Source organism: Triturus cristatus, chromosome 6, assembly GCF_964204655.1.
Source record: "Triturus cristatus chromosome 6, aTriCri1.1, whole genome shotgun sequence".
Lineage (NCBI taxonomy): Eukaryota > Metazoa > Chordata > Amphibia > Caudata > Salamandridae > Triturus > Triturus cristatus.
Window position 1 is genome coordinate 1,724,007,203 of NC_140589.1, and position 17,615 is coordinate 1,724,024,817.

General features: G+C 44.8%; 1 protein-coding gene across 2 annotated transcripts in view; it reads right to left on the minus strand.

Moving 5' to 3' along the window:
• Positions 1 to 17,615, minus strand: part of RAB3GAP2 (RAB3 GTPase activating non-catalytic protein subunit 2) — a 687,447-nt gene that overhangs the window by 450,362 nt on the left and 219,470 nt on the right. For both annotated transcript variants that reach the window (XM_085612952.1, XM_085612951.1), the window contains exons 10-12: positions 16,677 to 16,825; positions 14,051 to 14,130; positions 13,537 to 13,626 (exon numbers count right to left, since the gene is read on the minus strand). In XM_085612952.1, coding sequence (XP_085469078.1) covers positions 13,537 to 13,626; positions 14,051 to 14,130; positions 16,677 to 16,825 — 319 coding nt within the window. The remainder of the gene's footprint in view (positions 1 to 13,536; positions 13,627 to 14,050; positions 14,131 to 16,676; positions 16,826 to 17,615) is intronic.

Consider the following 17,615-nt stretch of genomic DNA (forward strand, 5'->3'; position numbering starts at 1 on the left):
CACTTAACAATGCTGTTAGATGAAACTGCACTTAACAATTAAAAAACAAAGCACATTCACTTTGACTCCTTTGTGGAAAGTTTGGCGCTGAGCCATCAAGTGTGCCAGAGCAAATAAGGGGGCGTAAAGTTGCAATTTCCCATTTTCATTCCAGTAAGAAACTTTGCTCTCTGATATAGAAAAAATGGCTAAAAGGAATCATACCAAATTTGGTACAAAGTTACAACTTTACTCACGTTTTGTAATTTGATCTAAATCCATTCTGCAGTTTGAGAAATTAGTATTTAAAGAGGGTCTTGGGTTGGCCATGAAGGGGTTGACACCGAGGACATTTTTGAGATATCTAGACAGTTGATGTCACAGGAGTCCCCCTGAACTCACCAGGCTACCCCAAATTTGAAAAAATTGCTGCTGTTGATTGGTCAATGGAGCTTTTGCCCTCCAAGCCATTTCAACACTGCAGTACCAGTTCTGCAGCACCAAAACAACCTGATTAGCTGGCTGTAACAACAGAGAAAAGGTTGCTGGTGCCATTACAAGCACTCATGACTTGCAAGGGTGTAGCTTCATGGCGGTGTTTGGGGTATTACATCAACCCCTTCCAATAAATGTATTTTCTGATAAATAGTCGGCTACTTGTGCTTTCAGTCGGGTATTGCAAGAGGTCAGTCGAATTTCACGAGGGATTTTTACATACACACAGACAAAAATGCGCAAACACCGTCTCCCTCTGTTTTGAAAGTCCTCAAAATTACTGGTGACTTTACAGAATATTGTGTTTTCTCTCTTAGCACTCCTACCAACTCGCATTCCTCTCCCTTTCCACTGCCCCTTAGGCCCCTATCATGCCAGCCTGATTGTTGGAAAATCTGAAGCTCACACCCCCTCAGCATTACTGACCAAGCTACACCCCTGGGAACTTCGTCCCTAAGTCCTGAAAACGATTTGAAAAGGGCCCACAAAAAGAGCAGGGTGAGCGCACCCTGAATCCCAGGCACATGTGGAGGGGGAGCTGTCAGGTCCTGTACCCAACCCTATTGCAGCAGCCAACTCCTATGGTAATGCGCAGCAGAGATTGGCCAAAGCCATCAGCAGAGTGGCCAACCACCCTGGCAACAGTCTGCTGATAACATCATTCAATCAATCATTGTGAAAGTGGCCCATAGGCTTTCTGGACTTCAAGTATTTCAACAAGCTACACCTGTGCTCAATTTTGTATCAGCCCTCAAGTGATTATGAACATAATCGTGGCTGGGCATATTTCCAGCAACTTACCCACAGTTGGTGGATTTAACCTTCTTTCTACTGGCATTCACCCACCTAACAACATGCTTCCATAAACTTTAATGGGATAGCCCACTTTAAAAACCCTGAACACCCACTAAAGAGTTTGTTCTCTAGTCACCTTGTTGGGATTACCTACTTAAAGACATCACCTGATTCGCAATTTTAAGGCAAGAGGGTACCAGGTATACATTGGCGAGTAATAAGACACCTCCAGCTGGGCCCTATGGAGAACCCACCGTAATTTAGTAAAATACACCACATCTACTCTTGAGATGAGCACAATGGCATACAACCTTAGAGCTATGCTTACAAACACAATGTGCATTAAGCCATCTCTAAGTGGGTGCCCTTACATTCAGCATTATTCAACAATCAGCGTCACCCTTACATTCTACAATCTGCAAAGCTTCAAAATCTTCAACAAAATTATGCAAATAAACATCCACGCATAATAACCTTCCTCTATACATAGAATTTGTTTATAGCACCGTCTAACAACTATTTAACACAAGCAAATGCCCAGATATCAACTGGTGGATAACATATTGTAAACATAAGCTTTGGCTTTTCTCACTGTTTTTATTTTGCAACATGCTTTGGCTTTAAGACACAACCCTACTTTGCAACCTGCCACGGCAACCGACATCAGGTACACAGCCTTTGCATTTTTTAAGATTGAGGACTGCAAGTACCAAAAACCTTTAGCCACAGTTGCCTCCAGTTCTTACCCTATTTCCATTATAAGCACCCACACTTGTAAACACAGTAATAATATTCTTTATGTGACGAAAGGCCTTTTACTACTAATTTTCTTTAAAAAAAAAAAAAAGGCTATGAGGGGTTATGGAGAAATTTGAATAGCAGGATGGATGGGTTTGTCAGTTTTATGGCCAGTTTAGATCTATCGGCTAACTTATCCAAGTCATATGTACTGTTGGCAGGTTCTAAACCATGCAAAAAGTTTTGTTATAGAATAGGCACACACATAATGGAACAGGTTAAAACCTTTTCCTACCTGGGTGTTTTATTTGATGGGCTTTTAAATTTTAAATTTTTAACTGAAGGGCGAAGTGCAAAAGTAGTGGCATCAACAGGGGCCATAATGAATTATGGACGTAGGTTGGGTAGGTGGTCGCCCGAACAGGTCATGCACCTTTATGGCTCAATTTGCTGTCCCAAAGTAACGTATGGGGCTGAAGTTTGGGGCTTTGTAAACACCCAACAAATTCAAATTGAGGAAAACAAATTTTTGAGGAAGGTCTTACAAATCCCACAAAGCACGTCAGCTTATATTACCCATGCTGAACTGGGAAGGGTATATATGGAGGACCTGATTAAAGTTAGACCGCTTATGGCCTGGTTAAGAATTTGGACTAATAGTGAGGCTGGTCTGAGTAGGCAAATAATTAGAGATTGTATGGGCAGAGACAAGGGGATGTGTATTCGATGGTTGAGTTATGTAAAGAGTGCCCTGAAGAGGCTAGATCGCAAGAACCTCTTTACTGAACCTACAACAATTACCCCTGAGGATAAAACCAGTATCAAAAGAATCTTTCTGGCAAAAGAGATTACGCGTAGAGCGGCCTTAGAAGAAAGTAAGCCCACAGTCTGTATCTATAGCACACTAAAGTCAGTAGAAGGCATGGAACCATATCTCGCCTTATTATATAACGCACAAGACAGATTTTTAATTACTCGTTTTAGGCTCAACCTTTTACATCATCTTTTGGCTGATCCGCCTGGTTTTACTGTTACGGTTGAGCAGAAGGGTACCTGCGGCTGTGACAATAGGTCTCCGCAGGATACCCTTCATTTTGTATTCTTTTGCCCTTTTTACTCAGTACCCAGACGCCGCTTTTTAGTAAGGTTCTTAAAACAAATGAAGTTTAGACATGCCAAAGTTGCTCTTTTATATTTACAAAAGGCCGAGAATCCACTGACACTGGCTTGTATTATGAATTTTATTAGAGTTGTAATAAGATTGAGACACACTAGAGGGTTACTTTGAATGCACTGATGTTAAATTGTCTCCCTAAGGTCAATGTAAAATGAAATGTATTGAGATGATGTTTTAAGTGTTTATTGTACTTTTATGATATTTTTTAAATATCGAATAAAGGATTTTGAATAGCAGTATCATGGAGGATGTCATTAGTGATGTAGTTTGAGATGTCATCAATTTGGTCATTTAGCATGTCATGAATGATGCAATATGCGAGATCGTAAAGTGCATGATGCAGGTGAAACTTATAGTTGGTTTATTAAACTGTAATTGACCAATTTCTGTGTTTTTATGCTTTTTAAACATTAGTTCTTATCTCATTTCAACATTTAACTATGAAGTTACCGTAATCTTGTTTTTTCCAGTGATTTTTAATTTTTAAACTTAAGCCAACATCTGGTTATCTTACATCACTTTAGCCCTACATATGTTTCTTCTATTGCAAAGGCATTTTTGTTTCTCTAACGAACTTGGACAGAGTTTCATGATTCTGCACAAAGCTTTCCAAAAAAAAAGTGATGAACTGATTTGAGTTCTCCTAAATTTAAAGCAGTTGCATCTGACAGATTGCAGGGACACTGAACATAATTACACCAAAAATGTGTCAGGTGGGCTTGAAAGGGCTAAAAGGTTAAAGATATCCAGCAACATTAGTCCACGAACTATCACTGAATTCAGGTTCAAGGGCTGTTTTCCAGGCCCAAATCTAAAAAATAATGAACTTTCATTGGACGAGGGCGCTATTTCCCCATAGTCCACTTCAAGTCCAACAAATCTTTAGTCCCGATTTAGATTTGGCAGGACTACTGTCGTCACTTCGTGGAGGAGTTTCCAAGTACTTCGTCAAGCTGACAGAATCCCTATTAAGATTTATGCAGGCTGAATCTCCGTCCGCGTCGACAGAGTGTTAACCGTCGTGTAGGCAGCTCACCTCTGCCAACACGGCAAACACCTATGCTGGCTAATTGTACTGAAAACTAGAAAAGGGCAGTAAAGGCTATAAGCTGATCGCACTAGTATGTATCTACATAAATTTGAATCTCTGAACACTCAACTATTTATGATCCTACTGCCAAGCAATCAGCCCACACATTGAATTATTAGAAGAAATATATGTTACTTTCATGTCAGTAAATATGCTATGCTTAATAATTAAGAATATGACATCAAACAATAGCCTCGGACCAAATTGTTACCAAATATTCCTATTATCTGGATTTCAGCATCTAAAAGACATTGCCCCGAACAATAAGTATTCAGCCTAAACCCACCTTCAAGGGATGAACATTTCGAATACACGAAGTCACGTACTCTTGTTGCTAATTTCTCCATTTATTTGTATTCTTTGAATACAGAAAATTAATCAGCCCTGCCCACGTGTTTTGTCCATGTAGACTTCATAGAGCAAATAATCCATATATGTTCTCTCTGGTAGAAAAAACTGCACTGTACAGTCTTTTTACAGGTGTGATCCCAAAATGAGACAAATTCTTCTCCACATCTCAAGATCTAGATAAACAGATTACTTCTTAGCATGTCATTTCCTCAGATATAATACATTCCAATAATTATTCACCAGAAAGGATAAGATCTTCTCACTGGGATTAGTATCTCCATAACCTCTACTGAGTAACGACCTTCGTCTTCAGGGTCCGGCTCCTGAAGACGAAGGTCGTTACTCAGTAGAGGTTATGGAGATACTAATCCCAGTGGGAACTGACTGTGGTGTATAGTGCATAGTGTGACGATCGAGTGTGCCAGAAGGCTAAATAATACACCAAATGGCCAACAGCATAATACTATACTGGGCAGAGCCAACGCTATTTTAAAGAATAAGTCACAATATGTCTTACAGACAACAGCGCTATCAAGCCAGACCTAAAAAGGACCATCTTAGATGTTACCTATTTGCCTCTTATATTGCCTCTACCCATATCCATAATAGTCCTCTCCTTGCCCTATAGTCCAGCAGATCTTAAACTTTTGACTTCTGTAGAACTCCACTGAATCATTAGTGGAAGCCAGGGACCCCGCCTAATACATTTGCACGATTTGAAGCTCAAAACAATACATAAACAAGTATATATCAAACAAATACACAAATTATGAATTGTATTGCCTTAATTCAAAAACAAAAAATATGAAAAAATCTCAATTTTAATGAGAAGGTTGGAGTGTTTTCACAACTTAGTTTTACCTCTAATAGAAGTCTCATTTGCATTTAATATATGCTCTCTATTTGCTTCAATTGAGGCCACCAATCATCCATACTGGATTCTGTTTGCTGTGCTGCATTGCTCCCATGAATCAAGATGAGGATAACAACTCAATTTTTATCTTCAAATTTGTTAACATTTACAAAGTGTTTTTAAATTTTCTATTTTGCTTTTTCATGCATGTATAGTTTATTATTCTGCTAATATTACTTATTTTCTAAACAGTCACAGACTCCCTGAGTTAGCATCATTGACCCCCAGGGGTCCACTTGCTCTAGTCCATTTCGTTTACCTCCTGCCACCTTGCTGGACACAGAGGTCTAGGTACTGTGCTTTCGAAAAACTGGTCAAATTGGATAGAAAACATTAAAGCTACACATGAAGTCGAGCCAAGAAGGGTTGCCTCTCATAAAATATAAGGTAACAGGAAATGTGGATTAATTGATATTTACTTTCTCCCGTGGTCACAATAAATGCAAACAACAGTGGATTTACGGACAGGGTTTCCTTCAGCATATCGGTTTTTCCCTGGGGGTCAGCCTGGAATTTCATTTTTAACCAGAAGGGTGTTTTTTCCTTTTTGGTTGATGCTTACACTATTTCTGACCAAGGTTGTTAAATTGTGCAAAAACGTTTGAATATGGCTTTTGCTAAGTCAGCTATTTTCAAGTCCCAGGGTTTGCGCTGCAGGCTAAAATTTTATTCACACTTTGTGCTGCAGCTTTGGTAATTCACAGAACTGTTGTAATGCATCCCAAAATAGAGAATAAATATAGTGCTGGCTCTTAAAAAGGCCACCACCAACTTGGCATCTTTGGGGATGTGGCTCAACTAGCCAGATGACAGACACTTAATCCCGGAGCGCCTCATTGGCCCGCACTTATCCTGCAAGCAGCATACATCCACGGGGGCCAACCCAACCGGAGAGGCCTCTGTGGGTGAGCCAGCACCCTTGGGCAACAATTCAAGGGGTGCTTTCATTTTGAAGGGGAGCGGGTGGACGAGATCGGCCAGGAGGGCAGGAGCAAGGCGCAGCAGCCGTCAGGAGGACTAGGTCGCGGGCCATGCTGGACCGCCAGTTAACACCCGCCTCCACGCGGGAGTCTGGGGCCCGCAGCAAACATGAGAGTCCTGAGGGGCGTCACTAGAGTGTGGCCTGGAGCCCCCCCCTCCGAACCAAGGGGCTACAAGCGACTGGACGGGGCTCGGCCGCACCGCTGGCTGGCAAATATCTACGGCCCTGGCGAGGGCACCTCCTGGGCTCTGAACTTACGATCACAGCGCAGCCCGAGATAAGGCGACGCCTGCCCCTGGAGGCACCCGAGACCTGGGGAGTGGCAACATTTTCCTGAAACTTATGCAGGAGGGGCCCAGGGACAGGGAGACCCCATACCAGGGCCGGCTCCTCCATTGGAGCGAAGAAGTGTCGCCGCACTAACTAAAATGTCCTCAGAGATGACAAATATTATGGTAATACCATTTTATTTTTCATCAACCCGTCCTGAAGAGAGTATCAGGACGGGACAGGGCCGGCTGAGTGGCAGCAGCAGGGGCGAGTTTTGGGCTGCCTGTGCACTAGTTTAAAGTGTGCATGTCTCTTTGGCCGGCTGTCTAGTGAAGGCCAGCCAGACATGCGAACTTTAAACCTCTCAACCCAGCTGTCTTAGACAGCTGGGTTAAGAGCAAGCACAGGACTCCAAAGTGCTCGAGAGCATCGAGGGAGCCTGCTACCTCCAATCCTAGGGCTTATCTCATGCTAATTAACAGCATTCCAGTCCAGGGAAGGCATGGCTTGGCAGTTCGGGCTGGACTGTTCCCATGAGGCACAGGGTCAGATTGATTTGCATATGGCCATGTCTGAACTGGGGTGGCAGAGTGGGCTAAAGAACGGTGATGGGTCAAACCCAGATCTGTTGACTGGGTGTGAGTGTTTGATTGGTTCTGATGCTCCGTCCATCACCACCCCCTTTTGTACCGCTTTGTTCGCCATAAGTTGGCAGGGTATGCTCAGACGTGAGTCCCTTGCTCACTTTGCCACTGGATTCAAGCAAGCCTGGCTGAAGACGGCTGAAATGCCAGAAACCGGTCCTAGGAAGCTTGTTTCCAGTCCAGGGAAGGCATGGCTTGGCAGTTCGGGCTGGACTGTTCCCATGAGGCACAGGGTCAGACTGATTTGCATATGGCCATGTCTGAACTGGTGTGGCAGAGTGGGATAAAGAACGGTGATGGATAAAACCCAGATCTGTTGACTGGGTGTGAGTGTTTGATTGGTTCTGATGCTCCGTCCATCACCACCCCCTTTTGTACCGCTTTGTTCGCCATAAGTTGGCAGGGTATGCTCAGATGTGAGTCCCTTGCTCACTTTGCCACTGGATTCAAGCAAGCCTGGCTGAAGACGGCTGAAATGCCAGAAACCGGTCCTAGGAAGCTTGTTTCCAGTCCAGGGAAGGCATGGCTTGGCAGTTCGGGCTGGACTGTTCCCATGAGGCACAGGGTCAGACTGATTTGCATATGGCCATATCTGAACTGGGGTGGCAGAGTGGGCTAAAGAACGGTGATGGATCAAACCCAGATCTGTTGACTGGGTGTGAGTGTTTGATTGGTTCTGATGCTTCGTCCATCACCACTCCCTTTTTTTCACCACCCCCTTTTGTACCAATTAACAGCATGAGAGCAGCGCCAGGATTGGTTAAGGGAGTTGGCTGGGGACCGCACTGGAGTCTCGACAAGAGAAGAGGACTAGAGCGAGGAGGACGTGTTCTTCTGCTGCATTCAAGGTCAGTGGAATTTTATATTATTTTGTAAGTCAAGCGCGTGCATCCGAACCACCAATTTGCCCGCCTCACCACTCTCGGAGTTGCCAGCCACCACTGCCCCATCAATGGTGAGACGTTGAGGGAGTTGACATGCCCTCCTCCCTCGAGTGAGATTGTTTCACTATGGTGTCATGATATATATTAGAGACAGAACAGAAAGAGGGCTGTAAAATAGGTTTAATCTCTGGGCTTACCCCACATTGCATTTCTGGGAGTGGAATAGTGGAGCAATGTGCCCCTTGCACTTTCAAATGTTAAAGACTGGGCAGCCAGCCGTTGCTGGACCGCCCTGGGGTTGGGGTGTTGGGACACTTCTTTTACGGTTTTCTGTCAAGGCGAACAAGGTGTCGAGGTGAGGGCTGGGGGCAGAGTAGGGGGGCGTTGTTAGCTATTTCTGACCATAACTCTGGGTAAGCACTAATCTGGGTGAGGGAGGTAGTCCCCTTTGAGGTCACGATGGGCAAAACAGATGGGGAGGGATGATATGTTCTGGTGGAGGGTCGATTATATGACAAGCAAGTAATGCTGGGTGGCGTGTTTGCACCCAACCAGAGCCACATACACTCTCTGAGGTCACTCTCTTCACAGCTGGGCCACCTGGCTGAAGGTTGCCTGCTTCTTGGAAGTAACTTCAATAGTGTACACCACCCTGCACCGCTCCACGTACGATGCCTGGGGCACCTGCACATAAAGCTGCGAAGGGCCAGAGAGACTGCCATGTCACACTGGGAGCTAGAGGAGGTTTGGTGTATAAAACATGGTTCAGACAGGGATTACTCATATTACTCTAGTATGTACAAGGTCCACACACAGCTGGACCGCAATGTCTTCTCTAGGGGGCTGTGTCGGTATGAAACTCAAACAGAATATCTCAGATGCACTCTTTCAGACCATAGCCCGCTACTGCTGACTTCCAAACATGTAGACGAACACCCAGCAATCTGTGTGGTGACTTCATCTGGCAGCCCTCACAGACATCACCTATCGAGATACACTGCGAGATGTGATAGTTATTTACTTCACAGCCTACCAACAGACAGTCTCGAGCTGCCTGCTTGAATGGGAGACCTTTAAGGTGGTGGTCTGAGGGCATTGACTGAACCAGACTGTAGGAGTCCACCGGGAACCTGACCAAGAACTAACGCAAGTAGATGGCATACTACACAAACTAGATAATAAATTGGGGCCCGATCCAGAGGCTCTACCCAGGCTGTTAGAAACAAGGGAGAAATATATTGTTGTCCTGGACACACTATACCCACTAATATGCCCCAACCAGCTAAGGTCTCTTCATTCCCTCCTGGACCACTTGGCGCTCCGACACCTACCCATTGGGGAGGCCGAAGACTTGGGAGGCCCAATTACAGTTCAGGAAATAAGGAGCGTCATCAAAGACATGTCATGTTATGTTATTAATTTTGTAAAGGGCATTGCTGCCCCAGCGAAGGGGCGTCCCAGCGTTGATCCCAATGCAAACAGAACAGCAGGGGAGCTGCTGGAAGAGGGGAGCAAGTTATTTTGGGAAGAAATATGTTTTTATAGCCTTTCGGAAGGAAACATGATTTTAGATGTTTCTGATGTTAGCAGGGAGAGCATTCCAGAGTTTACCAGTAGATCTCTGGAAACAGGCCTGCCGGCGGAATTGTATGCGGTCTATGCCAGAGTGTTGTCTATGAGACTGGCATCAATGTATGCTGAGGCACTTGACTCGAGGTTCCTTCTATCCTCTACTAGGGCAGGGCGCTGATTGTTCCGCTACCCAAGTCCAAGACCCCAGAGTCACGGCCATAGCTTTCTGGCCCATCTCCATGCTAAACATGGATACTCAGTAAGGTATTGGCGACTAGGCTGTTGCCGCATATGCGTACACTGATCTATAAAAACCAAAATAGGTTTATCCCAGCATGCAACATTTCCCTCAATATTCGTCAGCTATATAACATTCTTTAAAACCCCAACTTAACCCCATCCCTGCGGGGGTAATTCCCCCACGGTGCGGGAGGGGGGGGGGGGATCCGCGGCGCCGCTCTGCTCGTGACGAGCTCAGCTCGTCATGACTCATAGTGGAGCTGTGCTCATGACGAGCTCAGCTCGTCACGACCCCACCCACAGATTCATTCTCCCGCACAGGCGAAGAATTTATTGCGCGTGGGCAGGCCACAGCCGTTATGACAAGCTCAGCTCGTCATGAGCACAGCTCCAATGTGACTCATGACGAGCTGAGCTCGTCATGCGCATGGAAGGAGTTAAGGACCAAACTGTAGGCTCTGAGCATGTCAGTAGACCTGGAAAAAGCCTTTGATACCATAAGGTGGAACTTTCTTGAGGATGTTATGCCCTGCAGGAGTCTCAGAATGCACTGGGTAAAATGAGTATGACTATTGTATACAAGCCCCACTGCCTTAGACAAAACAGGTTGCACGATCTCGGACCCATACGACATACACCGGGGCACTAGACAGGGGTACTTTCTGTCTTCCCTCATGTTTGCTACTGCACTTAAGCCATTGGCGGAGTTGATTAGGATGGCAGGAAAGGGCAGAGGCATTGCTGTGGAGGGGTGTGAACATAACATAGGCCTCTACGCGTATGATCTGCTGATCTATATGGCGAACGGGGAAGTGGACATTGCCTACATATTACAGCTACTAAAAGAGTTCGGGACTTAGTTAGGTCTTTAATGGAATATGGCAAAGACCTGTGTGTTTCTGGTAGCCTGTGACACCCCCAGACAATGGGTTTTCCACTTGCCATACTTTGGGCATCATATACCTTGAAGTACTTAGGCATCCAAATCTTTAATGAGATGAAGGACTTGCGAGAGGGCACTTTGGAAGAGGCGTTGCGATCCCTCAGGTCTTGGGATCCCTTCTGGAGATCGCTTGGACTGCCTCTCATGGCGTCTGTTGGATCTCTAAAACGGTGATGCTTCCGCGGCTACTATACTACTTCACTAATCTACCAGTGGGTATAATGACTCCCAGGTTTAGACAATTGGACGCCATCTATCGGGAATTAATTTGGGATGGACGTCGCCAAAGGTGTCGCCAGAGACTCTCCACCAGCCACCACTTGAAGGAGGTTGGTAGTCCCTAACTTTGAGCGATATTTTGCAGAGGCCCAACTCCAGTGGATCACCCGGTGGCTGAACGGGGCTAATCAACTGGCCTGGAACCGAATCAGGGGGCCTTACAGGCCAAACTGCTTAAACCGGCACTGAAGATTCAGCAGCCAGGGTTTCTGCTAAGCACCGTGCTGCGAAGCTGGCATAGATGTGCCAAACGTATGAGCAGAAATGTACTTTATGCACCTGCGCTGCTGTTGGTGGGCCTGATGCATGAGAACCCTCTCTCCTTCACTGCCACGCAACTCGCCATATGGATGGAGGCTGGGATCGCGACAATCGTAATTGTTACCATATGGGCACACTAATCCCACTTGAGGAGCTGGCCGCAAAGAATGACCTGCCACCAGGCCAATTGCTTACCTATGAAGCGATGTGGCAGACTTTCCGTGAACTATGAGACATGGGTGTTGAGGAACCACAAACCCATACTGCATTGCAATTATTACTGACAATGGGGTCGGGCCGCAACTAATCATATGGTCCTATAAAGCATTAAATGTGATGGTTAGGAAATCCCTGGATATGCTTAAGGCAAAATGGGAAACGGTGCTGGGGAGTGACATCACTGACCCGAAACGGGGTAAAATCCTGACATACCCGCAGAGGGTGTCCCACAATACATGGCTAAAGTATATACAGTTTAACAACACACATGACGTGACTGACCCCAGAGAAAACCATCGGCATTTATGGGGGAGTACCCGGAATGTGCCCAGGTTGTGCATTTCTAGATGCAGACTTGTGCAACATGATGTGGGGAGTGCCGGCAGCTACAGACGTACTGGGGGACTATGCTGGCAAAACTAAATGCAACCTTCAATTGTAAGCTCATGTGTGGTATAGAGGTGTGTTTGTTGGGCATCTTTTCCAGGCCCAAATCTAAGAAGGTCGGGTATAGGTTCCTGGATTTGGCTTCGATACTGGTGACGAGATGCATCGCAATGGCCAGGAAGTCCAGTGAGGGGCCTGGTGTGGAATTCTGGGTCAGAGATGTAACCACGTGGGCCCGAGCGGAAGGAAGAGCTCTACCAAGAGAGAAGGCCTGTGGGGTGCATAGGAAACCGATAGCTGGCCTCTGGAAGGAGGTGTTGGAAGAATGGGAAAGCCTTTCGGGTGCAATGAGTGCTCTTAGCAGTCCCTCGAGAGGGTAGCCAGCTTGAAAATCCTGGACTTAGTTAAGAGACAGGTGTGGCACACCAGGATGTCATGGGTGGTTGCGCCTGCTCGACCCACTCCTGTTGGGCTTGCTGCCCGTGGTGGTGCCTTGGTCCCCTCCCCCACTTGATCTAATCTGGAGGTTCCCGATTGCTGGGCAGACGCCACCCCCGCTGTTTCACCCATCCCATCGGTCATCCTATGAGATGAGTCGCAGTAGTGATGCATACCACCCTCAAGACAGTAGTTTGCAAGTTCCGAGTTGATTTGTGTTAAAAATAAGGTCTATTCTACTTAATACTACTAGTCTACTGTCAGAGAGAGCTTGCCAATGTAATCTGGAGGGATCATGCACCTAAGTCTGCAGATATACACTGCCATGCATGAGCCAGTTGCGCAAATCCCCCATTTTATATGATATATACTCACCGAGGCTCCTAGGCAACAGATTAACTGAAGTGGCTGAGGGCCTGAGGTGTGCATGACCTTCTGCCCTGCTTTTATTTCTTTGACAAATACTATACAATTGTTTCTTGTCTTTTCACAAAGCTTTTTGTATACCAGACACATCGACGACCAATCAGCCCGAGGGCACCTTGTAGCACACATGTTGCATAGAATGGACACATTTGGAGGTGGGGAGAAACGTTAGGCATGAATAATGTATTGCACTGTATTCCAGATCTATACACAACAGGAAAAGCATGCATATGTAAAAGCAAGTTTAAAAGAAACAACAAATTGGCATTGTATGCTTTGGCCTGACTGTGTCCCACTTGAGGAGCAATAGAAAATCAAGCCTTTTTTGTACAGGGTAACAATCATTTCCCTGGCATCAGAGATCATTGTTTCGTACTGGGATGAGTTGTGCATCTGTACACCCACAACTCAAAGGATTTTAGCAGGATGTACACAGTTTCTGTATTTTATTACCTTACAGCCAAAGGAGTAGCAGGTTCGACTTTCGGCTTCTGTTTTTGGGCAGGTTCTTCTTCATGTTTGCTTTTCCAACCAAGCCATCCACTAAAACACATATATAAGAAAATTAACTAATGTGATATTTTATAAGCAATATCACAAGAATAAGACCTTTGCTACTACCATGCAACACAACAACAGTAGGATTTCCATGGGACTTTTTATCTTTCTAAATTCCAGCTCAGGTTACTTGTGCATTCCGGGTGACATTAAAATAACAGCTGCATAATAATGTCTTTCCAACTGAAGCTCTGCATACTTCATACATAGAACCAGCAGTTATAAACACATATTTCATTATTTTTTGGGTGGGGTGAGTTCTGCATAACCCCGGAACACAGGCTAAACAAGGAGGGGTGGACGTACAGAATTATCAATCAACTACTGCTCTCACAGAACACTCCATATAGGGAAACCCATTATTTAACAAGTTTAACAAGGATGGAGCATTATTTGGGCAACACATTACCTGGCTGCATTGAAGAGGGCAGAAGTAAGCTTGCTGGCGACAGCTAGAGCCACGTGAGACAATAGCGGTTGTGTGCTGCCCTGAAAAACAATGCAAAACTCTATTCATCAAGTCTGGTAATATGAAACATTCTGAAGCCTATCCTTGCCACTCAAATACATTTCAGCAGATAGGGCTGTTGTAAATCCTCTTGGATTGAATTATTGGATTGTATGACTAAGTGAGTTCCAGTTATGAGGACATACCTGCCGAAAAGAAAGAGAATATTAGGATAATACATTATCGACTCAGTGAAAAGCAGAACTTGAAGACAACAAGGAAGCCAGATTTCCATCCCACGTTGAATACACAAGACTTGGATTTCTGGGAAAAGAAGCTGACAGCTATATTGTGAGAGGTGTGGTGGTATGCGTTTACCTGCAGTGTTTATTAATTTGTGTGAAGTGCCAGGTAGCCCCTTAAAGCCCCCTTTGAAGCACTTGAAATGTCTTACTTGTTGGAAACCCAAATTTACAAAACATCACTGAGGGCCTTATTACAAGTTTCCAGATAATTCCTTGGGAAGATACTGGGCTCCAATTAACAAATCTGGTCCGTACCTGCCCGTGGGTTAACAGGTATTACAAGCTTCTCTCCCAGAAATGGGGAACAAGTGGAATACTGGGTCTAATTTCACATCTTTATATATATTTAAATGACGGGCCCAAATCTGCAAACACTTGCCACCTGCTTGAAGCACGTGGGTAAATGTTGCAGGGGCTTTTTTCCTTTTCCCAGCAGATGTACGCCTTAGGGCTAGGAGAGGGACAGCTTCTTTTATTTCAGGTGCAGGGAGCTTTTTCTGCTCTCCATGCCACGCAATGACAGGGGACTGGGGCTGGGCGCAGCCACTGCCGGCAGCTCCTCACAAGTATATGGGTGTTGTGTCTTAAGACCTGGAACTATCGGGACTGGAGTTTGGGGGGGGGGCACAATAATTCTGGGCCTGTCGACACAGAAAAACATGTAGTCACCCACTGCAGTATTACCACTGGGGATACTGCTCCAAGTAACGCGTAATGGAGGTCTACCTATATGTTATGATTTTGGTCTCGTATATATAAAATGTGTTGCATGTCAAGCTAGAGCTGATGTGAGATCGGGATCTGACATAGTGTCGGCACCGGTTCATCAACCAGTGCCGGTGGCATTGGTCCTGGAATTGAGGCAGCATGTACCAGCGTAGATCTTGAGGCCAGAGTAGAAATCTTTATCAAAGTAAGAATAGGCCCTATAATGTTTCCCAAGAGGACAGATGGTGCTGGGGAAGGACCCACTGGTGGTAACCTGACTGGAGGTGCTTGCAGTTCTATGTAGCCTAAAGGTCCTCCAGAGGGAGCCGGAAGCACACTCTGATTTGCAGAATCAACGCTTTGAAGGCCTCGGTCTGCTGTGGGGTTGGTGACAGCCCAGGAAACTGGGACCCGTCAAGTCAAACAGAGGGATAGGTTCTGTGGCTAGCGAACTTGAGAGCATAGCTTAATACTTTATATCCTTGTGGCTTCTCTTTGGAGTAAAGAATTGTGGAATGGGATTGAATCCCATTTCAATTTGTTATGCTTGGACTCTGACTTACCCCAAAACTTTGAGTGGGAAGTGGAACGCTTACGAGAAAGGCCCGTGACTTGGGTTGTAAACTGCACGAATGAGAATTCTTGTATTCACCACTTCACCTGCTGGTCTACAATCAACTTCGGGTGCATTAGAGCGCATTTAACAAACAACTTCGGCCTGCATCAGGAGGCCAGACATCAAAGTCACAACTTGTGCAGGTCCAACACCGACATCTGCTTCCTGCAGTAAAGGCACGGCTTGAATCCGGTCATTTTTGGTGGGAACATTTTTCCCTAGCACACTGTTCAATAGTCAATGTTGGAGTCACCAGAAGATCAACAATGCGGAAGTGGAGCTCCAGTTCTGAGGTGGAAAGTAAGGAACTGACGTCAGGGCGCGGGGCTGGTGCTTATGCAGCTTTGCTCTGCAATTTCGTGGGCAATATAGAATCAGCGAAGAGCACCACAACAACACCTATCAGCATGCGGGGGCACTGATACAAAATTGATTGGATCCACTCTGGTACATTGGGTATAGTCTAAAGTGATCAATCAGAGGATGTATCCATCACAAATGGCATAAATGTGCTCAAGTGAAAACAAAATCACTTGGCAAATGTAGGAATTGACTGTCCATTTTCAGGGATGTAAAGTTATTTCATTCAGCTGGTCTCCATCCAACAAATCATTTTAATATGTAGAGAGACAGACAGCCCAATAGTGTCCTCCCAAGCAGGATGGTTTCTAGGAATGACTTCTCCTACATTAACTTTATTGCACTTTAAAGGAAACTACTCTATCAGCTGGTGGATAACAATGAGGGGGTTATATTCATATCTTCCAAGCTTTGCAAGTTCTCATTGTCAGTGTCTGGGCTGGTGCCTGACACTCAGGCACCAACAATTATTACACACACACAATCAACACATATTTAACAATCAGAAAGTTAGTTCACATAGTATCAACACAAATGTAACAATCTACACAAAACAAGTTCTGTTGAAGGTAAAGAAATAAGATGATGTAAGACATACCTCAAGGGCATAAAAGAAACCAGTGAATGGATTGGAGCCCACGGTGATATACTGCGACATGGCGGGAGGACTGCTCTTTATTGCTGCATTGTAGCCACCAAGAATGGAGGCCGTCTTCATTTGATCAAAGGGAGACAGGGTCATTATTCCTAATTCAACCAGAAAAGATTAAAGAGCTTAATGAAATAAAAGCAGAGAACAAAGTTGCAACTATATCATTACAAGTTGGCCTGGACCCTTTGGGAACTGGTAAAAATTGTACTTTTTTCTACACTCTTAAGTAATGGCATGCAAGAAGGCAAGAACGCATACACTCAAGCAAGCACGCATACACACCCACAAGCACACACAATGCTATTGAATAAGAATTAAAAAATTTTTTAAAAGATTAAGACGTAGCTCAGCTTATTATCCAACAAATATCTACAAATATGTATAAAAGAAAAACTATGAACTAGTACCTCTTTCCACAAGTCCCTTTTTATATCATCTAATCTTACAGTGAAATGGCACAACATTTGATTGGTATACCAGTGTCCTATAGGCTGGATAGATAATAGGTTAAACAAGCTCAAAGAAAAGATAAGAGAGAAGCAAAATAATAGGCAAACGTTGCTAAAGAAGTTCAATCACATTCATGTATACAATTTACAACATTCTCCATGGATGATTCTAAATTCTTCCAAAGTCAGAGCTAACAAGGTAATGGCACCATTGGCATCCATATATCTGATGTCTAGCTAAGCCCCAGGTGCTCATAAAGGGCCCATTTCTGCTAACATTGAACTCTTTTGAATGACTGGATTAATGGAAATGGTGTATAGTAGATCTCCATGACCAGTCACCTCATGGAACTTGGCACAGAGAAGGGGGCGCAAACAAACAAAGACTTGATTTTATACAGCGTCAGAAGTAAAGCTGTTTGTCTTCCAATATGTC